Source organism: Eumetopias jubatus, unplaced genomic scaffold (assembly GCF_037043125.1).
Source record: "Eumetopias jubatus isolate StellerSeaLion01/CBP00866 unplaced genomic scaffold, mEumJub1_p1.0 scaffold_7, whole genome shotgun sequence".
Classification (NCBI taxonomy): domain Eukaryota; kingdom Metazoa; phylum Chordata; class Mammalia; order Carnivora; family Otariidae; genus Eumetopias; species Eumetopias jubatus.
The window spans coordinates 72,061,569-72,076,457 of record NW_028274813.1 but is presented as its reverse complement, the minus strand read 5'-3'; the positions used below and the strand labels follow the sequence as shown (position 1 = coordinate 72,076,457).

Sequence of the window (14,889 nt, the reverse complement as noted above, 5' to 3'; positions counted from 1 at the left end):
ATATAAGGAGACCTACCAGTTCCTTTAACAAAACCTAGCCCAGGTCCTTCAAGATGGGTAATGTAGAGAGACTGTTCAGGGGTTGAGGGGCCCCACAGAGAGGCTGGACCTCAGGGAATCCCCTCTCTTTGGGGGAGCATCCGGCTGGCCTCTAGAGGGCGCTGGATTTCCTTTGTGCTGGCTGAGGAAGAATGCAGGGTCGCTGCCCCAGAGACCTGGAGAGTCACCCTTCATTGAGAACCTTGAGGGGACAGGTTTTGTTTGTCCGAGAGCCCCAGAGTTTCCTTACGGAGAACAGTCCTATCCCAAGTTCTGGGGGTGATTTATTTTGTTTCTCATTATAGAGGAAGAATCAGCAAGACGGGGTTCTTGGTCAGGTGGGGTAAAAGACAAGTGAAGAGAGAGATGCTTGTGAAAGAAAGGAGAGGCAGTAAATGTAAATGTGAATCTTTTCGGAAAAGTGTGAGGGGGAGTGAGGGCAACTGAAGTCCAAGACGCTAACCTTCGGCTCGCACTGTCACCCAGCCCCTCCCCTGGCCCTGCAATCCCCTTCCACAATAGCCAACAGCTGATGCGAAGGGCACCTCCTGCGAACCTGCCATCCCCAGGCACTGTGAGGAAGGAAAGGACCAAGACAAACCGCTGTGGTGCCCCCTTTGGGCAGCACTGGACACCTCTTGTCCCTTCTCCCACCTCCATGGCAGTTTTGCCATACTTTTTCTACCAAACTATATTTTTGTGAGAGAGAGAGAGAGAGCAAGCGAGCAGGGAAGGGGGGTGGGGGGGGCAGAGATAGAAGCAGATTCCCTGCTGGGCAGGGAGCCCAATGTGGGACTTGATCCCAGAACCCTGGGATCATGACCTGAGCTGAAGGCAGACGCTTAACGACTGAGCCACCCAGGCGCCCTCATGAAATTACTAGAATTAATATACCGACTTTCTGTAATACCAAAAAAGCAGACACTTGAGCAAGGTACAGGTACAATGGTATTCAATTAAGCGTTTTGTAATAGGGCAAACTGGAAACAATCTAAGTGTCTCTCGTGAAGGGAATGGTTACATTATGATGTAGCCGTACTCCAACAATATGAGCTAATATTGCTGTACATATGTTTGCAAATATTTAGAAAAAGTTCTGGCATAATATTCACCAAATCACTCTAGTTACTCTAGTGTAGTGGATTGGGGCAATGGGGTGTGTGTGTGTGTGTGTGTGTGTGTGTGTGTGTGTGTCTCAGGGGGTGTGGTAAATCTTTTACTTTTTACTATTATATATTTGTGTGGGTTCCTTTTGTTGTTGTTTTGAAGCCAATAAATATATTTTTATATATAGTTGGGCAGTACTAAATGTTCGGTTTTATTTGGGTTTTGGGAAACACAAGGAACAGCTAGCAGTCCAGCTCCGTGTCATTTAGGGAGACAGGGCCAGAAACCATTGCCTTGGAAGCCATTTTGCTTTCTCAGGTAGCTGGAAATCTAAACATTTCTCAGACCCCAGCTCTCCAGGGACTTGATTGAAGCCATGGGATATTCTTCTCAAATTTCAGTTATTTAAGATGAAGGCTTACTTCCTACTTTCTTCCTACTTACTCATTTCTAACCCTGTGTCTTCACCCACCACCCCTTCCCTTGTCTTTTGTCACTTTTTCCAAAACGCCCTCCCAAACTTACCTCTAAAGCCTGAACCAAAGCTCTCTTCCCTACTGACTCTACCTTATAATTCCTGATACACTTTTTTTTTTTTTTAAGATTTTATTTATTTATTTGACAGAGAGAAACACAGCAAGAGAGGGAACACAAGCAGGGGGAGTAGGAGAGGGAGAAGCAGGCTTCCTGTGGAGCAGGGAGCCCGATGCGGGGCTCGATCCCAGGACCCCGGAATCATGACCTGAGCCAAAGGCAGACACTTAATGACTGAGCCACCCAGGTGCCCCACTTCTCTTGGTTTTCAACCATATTCATTTGCACTTCCTATTACTTTATATTCCTAGACTGTTTTTATGTGTCTACTATTAAATTATAGACCTTGAAGACAGGGTCCATTTCTTTTTTATTATTATCCTTATTATTTCAAATATCAAAACCTAGTATGGTTTAAGATGAGTACCTAATTAAATGAGGAAATGCTGAATGCCATAATAAATATCAGGAAAAACTATTTTGAGATTTTTGATGTTCATCTCTAGATGCTACTAACTACAAAGGGAAAATGTATTCTATATATGAGATTGGCAGTTACCACCTTAACCAAGCAAACTCAGCATAATTAATTGTGAGACATTCTAACCTGATATGGCTCCAGGGTGCTATAATGTGAAGTACATAATATCATCTATTAAGCATTCTTTGCAAAAAAAAATTTTTTTTAAAGATTTTATTTGACAGAGAGACACAGCTAGAGAAGGAAAACAAGCAGGGGGAGTGGGAGAGGGAGAAGCGGAGCAGGGAGCCCAATGTGGGGCTTGATCCCAGGACCCTGGGATCATGACGCAAGCTGAAGGCAGACGCTTAACGACTGAGCCACCCAGGCGCCCCTGCAAAAATGTTTAACCTGAATCTAATAAAGCCTGTAGACCTACCTCCAGTTTAGAGGAAATGTAGGCTTATAGCACTGTCCGATAGAACTTTGTTTTTTTTTTAATAGCTTATTTATTTTCTAAGATTTTATCTATTTGACAGAGAGAGACACAGCGAGAGAGGGGACACAAGCAGGGGGAGTGGGAGAGGGAGAAGCAGGCCTCCCGCTGAGCAGGGAGGCTGATGCGGGACTCGACGCCAGGACCCTGGGATCATGACCTGAGCCGAAGGCAGACGCTTAACGACTGAGCCGCCCAGGTGCCCCAATAGCTTATTTTTAACTTCTATTTATTAAGTAATCTCTACCCCCAACATGGAGCTTGAACTCATGACCCCAAGATCAAGAGTCACATGCTCTACCAACTGAGCAGGGGGAGGGGGTGGGTGCAGGGGGAAGGGGTTAGTTTTTTTTTTTTTTAAGATTTTATTTATTTGACAGAGAGAGAGAGAGACAGCAAGAGAGGAAACACTAGCAGGGGGAGCAGGAGAGGGAGAAGCAGACTCCCCACTGAGCAGGGAGCCGGATGCGGGGCTTGATCCCAGAACCCTGGGATCGTGACCTGAGCTGAAGGCAGACACTTAACAACTGAGCCACCTAGGCGCCCCAGAACTTTCTATAATGATGTAAGTGTTCTATATTTGCACCACCCAATACAGTAACCACCAACCTACTGAATTTTAATTTTCATTTAAATTAACTTAAATTTGAATTTAAAGAGCTATATGTGGCTAGTGGCTACTATATTGGACAGAAGAGCAAGTTAACCACCATGGGAAAAAATTGGACTACCGGACTTTCTACAAAGTAACAAAGTAACCAGACTGGATTTTTAAAAAAACTAATTTCAATAAAAAAAAAAAAAAAGGTAGGTGGGGCACCTGGGTGGCTCAGTCAGTTGAGCCTCCAACTCTTGATTTTAGCTCAGGTCATGATCTCAGGGTCATGGGATCAAACCCTGCATCAGGCTCCCCACTGGGCATGAAACCTGCTTGGGATTCTCTCTCCCTCTGCTCCTCCCCCTTCCAAAAAAAAAAAAAAAGTAGGAGAAATGTTTTTTTTTTCTTTTATTTATTTATTTGAGAGAGAGAGAATGAGAGGGGGAAGGGTCAGAGGGAGAAGCAGACTCCAGGATCATGACCTGAGCCGAAAGCAGTCGCTTAACCAACTGAGCCACCCAGGCGCCCAGAAATGTTCTATTTTAAAAGAGATTAAATGGGTGCCTGGGTGGCTCAGTTGTTAAGCGTCTGCCTTCAGCTCAGGTCATGATCCCTTGGGTCCTGGGATCAAGCCCCACATTGGGCTCCCTGCTCAGTGGGAAGCCTGCTTCTCCCTCTCCCACTCCCCCTGCCTGTGCTCCCTCTCTTTTCTCTCTGTAAAATAAATTGTTAAAAAATCTTAAAAAAGAGAGAGATTAAAGAAACCTAACATCCAGGGGCACCCGGCTGGCTCAGTTGGTAGAGCATGTGATTCTCAATCTCGGGGTCGTGAGTTCAAGTCCCACATTTGGCATGGCGCCTATTAAAAAAAAAAAAAAAAAAGCAGGAGGTGCCTGGGTGGCTCAGTTGGGGTTAAGCGTCTGCCTTTAGCTCAAGTGGTGATCTCAGGGTCCTGGGATCAAGCCCCGCATTGGGCTCCCCGCTCAGCCGGGAGCCTGCTCTCCTTCTCCCCCTGCTTGTGCTCTTTCTTCTCACTGTTAAATAAATATAAATAAATCTTAAAAAAAAACACACAGAAAAAACAAACCTAACATCCAAATGTAATACCCAGACCTTCAATGGACCCTAGACCAAGAAAACAAATTAGGGAAATTTTAATATGACCTATATAATAGATATCATGAAATTATTAATTTTTAGGGATAATAATTTTATTACTTATACAGAGGAATGCCTTTATTAAGAGTTGCCTGCTTAAGTATTTAGGGAATGATGTATCACATCTGTAACTTACTATACAATGGCTCTGGAAGAAAAAAGTCTGTACAACTATAGATTTATCAGTCTACATAGAGAGAGTGGTAGGAGGGAGACGAGAGAGAGAAAAGCAAAATGTTAATAATTGTTGAATCTGGGTTGTTAAGACTATACTGGTGTTTATTGTACTATTCTTTTAATTTTTCTGTAGGTTTGAAACTCTACCCCAAAAATGTTGGAGAAAAGAAAAAGTATAGAACTAAGCAATATTGACTATTTCTGACTTTTTCCATTAATCTGTTTGTGATTTGTGAATTTTGTGTGGGCCAACATTTCCTTTAGATAAATGGCAGTAAGCACCATTTATAGAAAAAAATCTAAATTATGTTAAAGACCTTAGTTTTTCCTATAAACCAATCCAAGACCATCATTATTTATTGTAGCAGAACACCTCAAAATAGTCTCCCTTGAAAGTAGTTTGAGAAGGTGAGTAGGCTCTTATAAGTAAGGGTGGAGATCTTCTGCTTCTGTTCTCAGTCCCCGACTTTGATGCCATCAGGGCCCTGCCTTGTTCTAAGCTAAGTGGGCTGTGAAACTTGGTTCCTTGGGGCGATCTCTTCCCACTCCCTGCTTTCAGAAAAAAAAGTAACCCTCAAGCCACACGGGGCAATTTCTTCCCACTCTCTGCTTTCAGAGAAAAAAGTAACCCTCAAACCACACGGGGCAATTTCTTCCCACTCTCTGCTTTCAGAGAAAAAAGTAACCCTCAAACCACACCACGGGAACTGGGAACACAAGTGGCTTGTGTCTCTCCCTGTAATAGGGCTGGATACCCTGCTGCTTTATCCTAACTGTCCCACGAACAGCCGGGGTGACAGAATCGTCCCCTACCCACCGTGGCCTCCAGCCCTCCTCTGGATATTACAGTTCTTCAAGAGCAAGGCCAGATTTAATCCATGTCTGCTCTCCAAGAATGAAACCTCTAAGACTCCAGGTGGGCAAGCCGGCACTCCCACCTCCCACTCCTAGCGTAAGCATTACACATCTGTTCATCTGGATCCACTCAGTTCCCCTCCTTACCCATCTAGTCTTTGATGTTTTTTTCATCCGTGCCCAAAGGAAGCATCATCACCTTATTCAGGAGATAATCAAATATAATACAGGGCTAACACTGACAAATAGCTGCACAGAGAATTATATAAATCTGCTCCATTTCCCAGAAGAGACTCAGTCACTGTAAACAAGGAAGAAAAACCAGGACGGTGCCTAACCCATTGCAGTGTTTCAAGCAAGCGTCCCCACACTCCCGGAGTGAAAGTGGGCCTCAGGTGGAGGTGATCCTTTCAGCAGGAGGAGGGGGAGGCAGCACCCGTGCGGAAGTCCGCCGCCGGAACCCCACCAGGCAGCGCTCAGCGACAGGCCTTGTTAAACTCCCGGAGGGCCCAGCGCTTGTTCTCAGCTGCCTGCTTGAGTTGAGTGTACTCTTTTACCAGCCTGTCAAACTCCTCCCCAAGGACCTCATAGGTGCTCAGGACCTGTCGGGACTTCTCCATGTCCTGTTCTTGTAGGCGAATGGCCCCCTCCAAACGGTCCCTATATGCCCAGGGAACAGAAGATACAACGTAAGGATCTGGCTCCTCAGAAAGGAGACAAGAATGTGAACACATTAAAATGAGTGGGTGTGGAGAGTGTGGGACCAGCCCTGAGTAGTTGGGCCAGGCCCTTCGGAGTTCTCACCTAATGAGACGATGAACTTCCACCTTCTCGGCAGTATAAGTGTCAGACAAGATTTTTAGCTCCTCCATCCTGACAGAGGGGAAAAAAGAAATGCTGAGGGTCCCTGACGGCAGCAGAGTTAGGAACAGGACATAGTACCTGCCCATGGTCAAGGTGTGGGTTAAGCAGAGACAGGATAAGCAAGGTCACTCTGAATTCCTGAGTAACATATCTCACAAGAAAGCACCTATTTTGGAAGGCTTTGAAATAAGACTCAAGGGGAACCCGGGTGGCTCAGTGGGTTGAGCATCCAACTCTTGATTTTGCCTGAGGGTCGTGAGACCGAGCCCCATGTTGCACTCAATGTGGGGTCTGCCTGTCCCTCTCCCTCTGCTCCTCCCCCCCACTCGCATGTCTCTAAAATAAATAAATAAAATTTAAAAATGAAATAAAATAAGACTCAAGAATGTTGAAAGGGGCGTCTGGGTGGCACAGTCAGTTGAGCGTCTGACTCTTGGTTTTGGCTCAGGTTGTTATCTCAGGGTTGTGGGATCGAGCCCCGTGTCAGGCTCCACACTCAGCGCAGAGTATGCTTGGGACTCTCTCTCTGCCCCTCCCCAGGGTGCACGCTTGCGCTCTCAAAATAAATAAATCTTACAAAAAAAGAAAAGAAAAGAATGTTGAACGCTTCTGGGTAATCCAATGGCTAATACTGCTGTGTGCCATTAACTGAAGACCCATAAGATGCTAGGCATGGCGGACAGTAAAGAGAGATGAGGGGGAGGGTGTGTGAGACCGAGTTCCTGAGACCCACAGGGGTCAAACAGCTCACCTCAGCTTAAGGATCATGGCACTGCACTTGATCTCCAGGTACTGGGCATTGATGCGGTCCAGCTCAGACTGAGTCTTAAGCCGGTGCTCCTGAAGAAGCCTCTGCAGCAAGGCCAGGCAGCGCAGAAGTACCTGAGCCCCCAGGAGGCAGGAAGAGGGCAAAATCAACAGTAGAAAAGAAGGTAGATCAAAACTCCCTGGCTTCCCCAAAAGTGCCCCTGGTGCCAGGATAAAAGACACAGGAGGCTATCCCACTGCCCTGACAAACCTGGGAGTAGGTGGCACTCTTCTTCTCGAGCAGCACCGTCTGCTCCTTCTGCTGGCTCTTGGCATCCTGGCATTGCTGCTTCTCACCCACCAGGACCTCCGCCAGTTTCCACACCTTTGCTGCCTTCAAGGTTTCACTGTCGGAATCTGGGCAAAGAGACAGAGGACTAGGGGCGCCTGGGTGGCTCAGTCGGTTAAGCGTCTGCCTTTGGGTAGGTCATGATCCCAGGGTCCTGGGATCGAGCCTTGCATCGGGCTCCCTGCTCAGTGGGGAGCCTGCTTCTTCCACTCCCCCTACTTATGTATGCTCCCTCTCTCACTCTGTCTCTCTCTCTAATAAATAAATAAAATCTTCAAAAAATAATAATAAAATAAAACAAAAGAGAGGACGAGACAGGAAAACCCTAATTGCTACTGCCCTTCTAAGGCCATTTTTCAGTGTGCTATCCCACATCTAGCCCTACAAATTCTTCAGGTTTGCTTCTGGTGTCCTGTTAAAATGGCCCAGTTCTCGGGGTGCCTGGGTGGCTCAGTTGTTAAGCATCTGCCTTTGCTCAGGTCATGATCCCAGGGTCCTGGGATCGAGCCCCGCATCGGGCTCCCTGCTCTGCGGGAAGCCTGCTTCTCCCTCCCCCACTCCCCCTGCTTGTGTTCCTGCTGTTGCTATCTATCTCTCTGTCAAATAAATAAAATCTTTAAAAAAAATAACAAAAAAAAATAATAAAATGGCCCAGTTCTCATAAAGTTCTCTTTGCTCTTACCTTTATTATTTTTTTTTATTTAAATAATCTCTACACCCAACATGGGGCTCGAACTCATGACCCTGAGATCAAGAGTCAAATGCTCTTCAGACTGAGCCAGCTTCGTGCCCCTCGCTCTTACCTTTAAGTCCAGATTTGGACCTTAATTCTTAAGTCATAGAAATGAAGATAAAGGGAATACGTATTAGCCTGAACTTTCTTCCCTATTCCATTCTGATTCTCTGGAGACAAATGAACTCATCCTTCCCTGCAGTGAGAGGACACTTGGTACCTTGCTGAGAAAAGGGAGTTCTCGGGAGCCTGGGTGGCTCAGTTGGTCAAGCGACTGCTTTCGGCCCAGGTCATGATCCTGGAGTCCCGGGATCGAGTCCCACATCAGGCTCCCTGCTCAGCGGGGAGTCTGCTTCTCCCTCTGACCCTCTTCCCTCTCGTGCTCTCTATCTCTCATTCTCTTTCTCTCAAATAAATAAAATCTTTAAAAAAAAAAAAGAGAAAAGGGAGTTCTCACACAATTCCTTGCTTGTATTCTACCAGCAAGGAAGCAAACAAATAAGCATCTCCAATGCTTCCTAGCTTCCGTCCCAAATCTAAAATTCAGTGCATTCTTCTCAGAAGAGCAGACCAGGAACCCTGCAAGTTAGCTGGGAACATAGCAGAGTGCCAGCACTTGCCTGAATTGGGGTCATGGTAGCAGAGCAGGGTGAAACATTTCTTCTTGAGCTGCTCCTCCACGTCCAGTGGGAGCCGAGCTCTCATCCACACAAAATCCTATAGCCGCAGAAGCAAAAAGAGAGATGCAAATAGACTATTAGAATTACGATCCAGCCAATGAGTACAGGGTAATAACACTCTCACCGATAACCAGCGAAAATGCATCAAGAGATAACAGTGAGATTCATTTTTATTAGCCTATCAAATTTGCAAAGAATAAAATGATGGTCAAGACCCTATGTTGATGAAAAGGTGGGGAACTGGCAATATGTACCAATTGTTTAATGTGTATATCCTCTGACGAGTGATCCCACTTTGAGAACTCATAGTTGGGGAGATAATCATACAAAGGCAAATACACTTATGAACTAGCATGTTCCTATCAGTGAGGTTTCTAACAGCAAAAATGTAGAAACAACCATATCCATCATTAAGGTTAAGCAAACTATGCTACATCCATACAATGGAATCCATTTTTTTTTAATGTAATCTCTACCCCGCAACGTGGGGCTCAAACTCACCACCCTGAGATCAAGAGTTGCAAGCTCTACTGACTGAGCCAGCCAGGCGCCCCCATACAATGGAATCCTATCAGTGATTTAAACTGATGATACAGGGGCACCTGGGTGGCTCAGTTGGTTTCGGGTCAGGTCATGATCTCAGGGTTGTGAGATTGAGCCCCGAGTCAGCTCCATGCTCAGCAGGGAGTCTGCTTGGGATTCTCTCTCGACCTCTGCCCCTCCTCTCACTTGCACTCTCTCTCTAATAAATAAATAAATCCTTTAAAAAATAAAATAAAACAGGAGTGCCTGGGTGGCTTAGTTGTTAAGCATCTGCCTTCGGCTCAGGTCATGATCCCAGGGTTCTGGGATCGAGCCCCGCATCGGCCTCCCTGCTCGGCGGGAAGCCTGTTTCTCCCTCTCCCACTCCCCCTGCTTGTGTTCCTGCTCTCACTGTGTCTCCCTATCAAATAAATTTTTATAAATAAATAAAATTAAACAAAATAAACTGATGATATAAGAACACTGAGCACAGACTATGTGCCTGGCACTGTGCTAAGAGTGCTTTAGGAGCTATCATCTTATTCATATTTATTTATTGACTTGAAAAAAGTCCCAAATATATTAAGTAAAAACAGATTACATTCACTATACAAGCATGGAGGCTATAATACTATTTACGTCGAGCTGTATATAATATACTGTACTTAATCCTAGATGTAGTATTTCAGCTTTTACTTTCTTCTGTGTAACATTTTTCTTATTTGAGTTTGGCCCCCGTGAACGTGTATCATTTTTACAAAAACAAAAGTGTAACAAAAAAAAAACGTTTAAATATATGGGAGAGATTAAGCCATTTCACTTCTTTGGTCCCAATATCTGCCCACCCCCAACCTCTGAGGAGGGCATGAGCTCCAGAAGGTCCGCCTTCTCCAGCCCCAGCAGTGGAGGCATTTCCCTCTCCTGGCTGGGACCTAACAGTCGTGTCAGTTCAGTCACGAGCAGCCGCTGTTCAAGGGTCTCATGAAACTGAGAGAGAATAAAAAACAAAAAGAGGTTACTATACAACTTCTCCCCCTCCACCTCCTCCATCCTCATAAACCAGTTCCTCACATATTTTCAAAGTCCTCAAACATCTTATACCCTTCAGCTGCCAGTGCCTTCTCCTGTCAATCTTTCTTTTCAAAACCTGACAACACACCCACCTCTTCCGCCATAATTACAGTCTATTTCTTCTTCTTCCTTTAACAGATTTTATTTTTAAGTAATAGCTACACCCAATGTGGGGCTTGAACTCACAACCCTGAGATTAAGAGTCACACGCTCCACCCACCGAGCCAGCCATGGGCCCCAGTCCATTTCTTCTTTGATAACCATTACCTGAAGTTCCTATTTCCCCCAGAGCATACAATCAGGTGAAGCCATAGTTGGCCTGGTCATTCCTGCAGCTGGTAACTACCCCCTACTGCATCTCTCCTGCTTCACCTTTTTGTCCTCAGAAGTTAAATTTGTGTCTTGTGTCTTCACATAGTAGTCCACAAGCAGCTCTTGAATGACTCTCTGTAAAATCTCAGACCTCAGCCATGTTGTCTTATGCAGTCGAACTTCCTTCCATGCCTACAAAACCAAAAAAATCCCAGGTAGGAACCTCTTTCTCTCTTGGAAGTTTTCCTTCCTCCTATCATCCCTCCTCCCAGGGCTCTTACCTGAGCCTGCTCCTTTGCCAGGGTGAGGCTTAAGCCGCTCTCATCCATGTGCTGTGAGAGACCCAGCAGCAGTTTGCTGAAGTACGGGTTCTGTAACAGGTCCTCTTCACTCAGGTTACAAGGAGGAAGCTGTTTGCTGCACACTTAATGGGATGTCCCCCATAGGGGCAAAAAAAAAAAAAAAAAAGACAAAGAAGCTATCATATTTAATTGAGAATCACTCTTAGCTTAATACTCACTTCCAAAAAACCCCTAGGGTTTTAGTAGGGAAGTTTTCTAAATCTAATGAAATGTTCAAAAAACCTCACAAAGGGGCGCGCGGGTGGCACAGTTGTTAAGCGTCTGCCTTTGGCTCAGGTCATGATCCCAGGGTCCTGGGATCGAGCCCCGCATTGGGCTCCCTGCTCAGCCGGAAGCCTGCTTCTCCCTCTCCCACTACCCCTGCTTGTGTTCCTGCTCTCGCTGTGTCTCTCTCTGTCAAATACATAAATAGAATCGTTAAAAAAAAAAACAAAACCCACAAATAAACTCAAGGCAATACTCAGAAGTAACATGCATTTCTATATATATACAAAGATATTAACCAAGAATTAGGGAATGAGTCTCTAATGAAACTAAGAGCTTAGAAAATGGAAGTACAGTTGGAAAGTATCAGACAAATAGAATCAGGAATAAGGGACCTTTTAGTAGGGGTCACCACAGTACTCCAAATGCTTCATTCACATAGAATAACTAGAATTCTTGAGGAAGGGAAAAAAAACAAAGGTAAAGTTCCAACTTTGGAGGTGATCTAGTTGCATAAGCAAGATTGCAAGAAGGTATACTCTTAGGAGTAACTGAAAAACTGAATTAAATTCTTATTATAAACAGAGCTGGGTAACCCATGTGAATTCAGAGCAGCACAAGAATGAGAAAAAGTGCAAGAAACTGGGATCCTCTGGTTATAGCCTCAGCTTAAGGGCCTCTCTTTCCATCTCTTTTCTCACATGCTTTCTGCTGGGGTCTTCTGTTTTACTCCTACTTACCAAACAATCAAATTTTCATTCTTTGGACCATGAGAAAGCACTTTTGGAAAATAAGAACTCTTTTTTCTCCCCCTCAGGCACTGAAGGATCAACATGGCAATGTTCAAAATATAGAAGATTCAAGTTCTTAAAGGATTCAAGATATAGAAAGGGTTTGAGATAGGGGAAGAATTCAAGATACGTAAGGATCTGAGATTTTGGAGTACAAGATATGAGAAAATTCAAGATCCACGTAGGAAGGAAGCCTTCACAGAGTTTGCTGGCCACCCTTCTCTTCAGGTTATGCCTACTGATACAGCATGGAAGCGACTGGAGTTTTTAGTCTACTGCACAGGCGGGTCCTTAATGGGAGCCGGTGTAATTTGTTTTCTAATAAGAGCATCGAAGAATCTTCATGTATCCTAGTTTCCCCAGGAACTTCGGCTTTTATGTGAGAAACCATAGTGGTGAACTTTATAAATCCTTTTTATTATAGAAAGCAAGAACCTGGCTCAGACCTCTCTGGGTAAGTCATCAAACCTCCTTCAAATGGCAGCTCTTACCTTGTTGGAGTATTTCCATCCCCTCTCCAGGTGAGCAGAAATCTCCGGATGCCATCTGATTTTCTTGAAATTCTTATGTGTGGAACCGAGTGAAAGAACAAGAAGTAAATAAATTGGGTGGCTGCTCCAAGAAAACTACCTTGGGTTCAAATTTCTGTTGTCTATAAGCTGGGGAGGGACCACAGGGATGCCTTTTACAGGGAGAGACTATATCACACACCCTGGGTCTCAAGCTCCTGTACAAGTTTTATGGGCAGACTTATAAGTGGCAAAACAATTTGCATTCTAAGCACATAAATGTTTCCACTTGTTCCAAACTGTCAAAAATGGGAGCCTCCTTTGGAAAGAAAATTTTCCAGTTCACTAAACAGAAGGATGCTCCTCTCCCCTCAACATTATGTCTAAGTTAAAATAGGGTTGCAGTTTTCCGGTTATGAGTGAATTGGGGAAAGGGGTGTGTGTGTGTGGCGGGGCGGGGGGGGGGGGAGAGTCAGTGTCTGTTTTTTTCCCCCCAGTCAAATAACTCAGCTATCAAATTCCACAATAGTTTCTTGAGCTTCTTTAACTTGTCCTTTCATCTAAAATCTGTTGGTAGTTTTTGATCATTAACTCTCGAATCATCCTTCAGGAGTGACAAATCATTCCACACTTGAAAAACAACAACTGGTTTTCACATAACAGCATTAGTAAGGAGCACCTGGAGGAAAGGCCATGACAAGAAGACTGACAGGGAGGTCAGTGCCAAAAGAGCAACGCAAAGGTGTAGTTAATGCAGCTGAGGCTGGGATGGCAGCTGTTGGGTGTTTTGCCAGAACATGGAGTACACTGAAAAGTATGACATCAACACAAAGGGGCAGTAAACATGGGCACAGTTTGCGGACTCTGAAGACTAAATTTTTCCCTTGACGTTATTTTCCTTTTTTTTTTTCCACCCACACCTCTCTGTAAGGTATCAACTCCAAAGGGCAGCTGAGTCTCCCAAAGCAGAAGACATTGAAGGTTATTATGATTTAACACTTTAAGTTCACAGAACATTTGGCTTACTCCCTCGTTTTATGAGTAGCATCAAAGCAACTACTCATTTATTTTGTAACATGGTCCAGGGGGGAACACAGATGAGGAGTCGGAATGCTAAAACTTAATTCGCAGCTCTGCAGTTCCTTTTGTGTGAATTTAAGGGAAATTTTTTTGTGTGTGTGCCAAACGTTTTTCCACCTGCAAAACGGAGATAATGAATCCTGCCTTGGCTGAGACACCAAGAATTAATAACACAATCGACTTGTCAACAAAAGCCACTAGTTAGTTAAGTCCAGTGTTTTAACAATTCTGTTTATCGTTGATCTAAGTTCTACAGGCAAATTTCGCACACGGAAATGAGGACCAACACAGATTTCCAAAAGTCAGCTGTTCTTCCCTCCCTAGGGGAACTGCCCACTTGGGTTTTCTTGGGGTGCCTTTCTTTCACCCTTTTAAAATATTACCGGGCGTGAACGAAGGCGGCAATCAGGCTCGATTCTCCACCCTCTGCACTCAGACGTGTTAAAACGCTGCTACAGGGGACCCAAGCATTTAAATGTTCTGACTCAGGCGTCTTTTAAATTCTTAAGAGCTGTCTTTACACGCTGCACTGAACGTTAAATTGATTTTACAGGTATTTTCACAAGATGTGACCCTTACAGGGCCCGAGATGAATCAAAATGCCGAGCGGGCTCTCCGGCGCCTACTTCCCTTCCGTCTGGGCAGCCAAGGATTCCCAAGGGCGAGGGCGGCCGCGGCGGCCGGACTAACCCTCCCCGCACTCCTCCTCCCCGCAGCGCGGCCCGCCCACCCTCCGAGGCAAACCTGCACACCAGAGGGCAGCTGAAGCTCCCGAGGCCGTGCGGAGCGGGCTGGGACGGGCTGGCTGGCAGCGTCTATACCGCGACCCCGCCCGTGCCCGGGCTCCGGAACCTCTCACTCGGGCCAGGCGCTGGGGCTGGGGGAAGAGAGGCCCGGGAGGACAGCGCGGGAACGGCGGGGGCGGGGGGGGGGGGGCGTAGGCCCAAAGTGCACGCTAGGCCTTGTGAGAGGGGAAGAGGGGCGGGGCCACGCTCGAGGCGGGAACGGCAGGCCCCGCCCCCCCGCCGAGCGCGAGCCCTCGGTCCTCAACCAACGGCGAACCCATCCTTTAGAGCCGGAAAGGCCTCTTGGCCCGTTTTCCTGAGTACCTCCCCCTTGTTGAGGGCAAATGTTGAGAAAATGGTTTTGATTGCTAATATTTATTGAGGGCCTACAATGAGTCAGGAACTGTCAAGCAAGGGTTTACTTGCCGTTCCTCATTTAGATCTCGTGTAAATTCG

General features: G+C 45.7%; 1 protein-coding gene across 2 annotated transcripts; it reads right to left on the bottom strand.

Moving 5' to 3' along the window:
* Positions 1-4,211: 4,211 nt before the first annotated feature.
* HAUS4 (HAUS augmin like complex subunit 4) lies at positions 4,212-14,526 on the bottom strand. Of its 2 annotated transcripts, none has more exons than XM_028114931.2 (10): positions 14,393-14,526; positions 12,551-12,622; positions 10,984-11,126; positions 10,763-10,894; positions 10,172-10,306; positions 8,738-8,834; positions 7,307-7,452; positions 7,040-7,170; positions 6,229-6,297; positions 4,212-6,084 (listed from the first exon to the last, which is right to left on the bottom strand). In XM_028114931.2, exons 2-10 carry the CDS (start codon positions 12,603-12,605, stop codon positions 5,901-5,903), a joined length of 1,092 nt encoding a protein of 363 aa, XP_027970732.1. In that variant the 5' UTR covers positions 12,606-12,622; positions 14,393-14,526; the 3' UTR covers positions 4,212-5,900. The 2 variants fall into 2 exon arrangements, with proteins under 2 accessions (XP_027970732.1, XP_027970733.1); XM_028114932.2 differs by having other exon boundaries at positions 14,401-14,526.
* Between the last annotated feature and the right edge of the window lie 363 nt (positions 14,527-14,889).

Bases quoted from the DNA above. Each gene is read 5' to 3' on its own strand.
- HAUS4 (XM_028114931.2), bottom strand. From the start codon at position 12,605: ATGGCATCCGGAGATTTCTGCTCACCTGGAGAGGGGATGGAAATACTC. The intron at 11,127-12,550 runs GTAAGAGCTGCC...CATCCCATTAAG, and splicing joins GATGGAAATACTCCAACAAG to TGTGCAGCAAACAGCTTCCT. The intron at 10,895-10,983 runs GTAAGAGCCCTG...TTGGTTTTGTAG, and splicing joins TGGCAAAGGAGCAGGCTCAG to GCATGGAAGGAAGTTCGACT.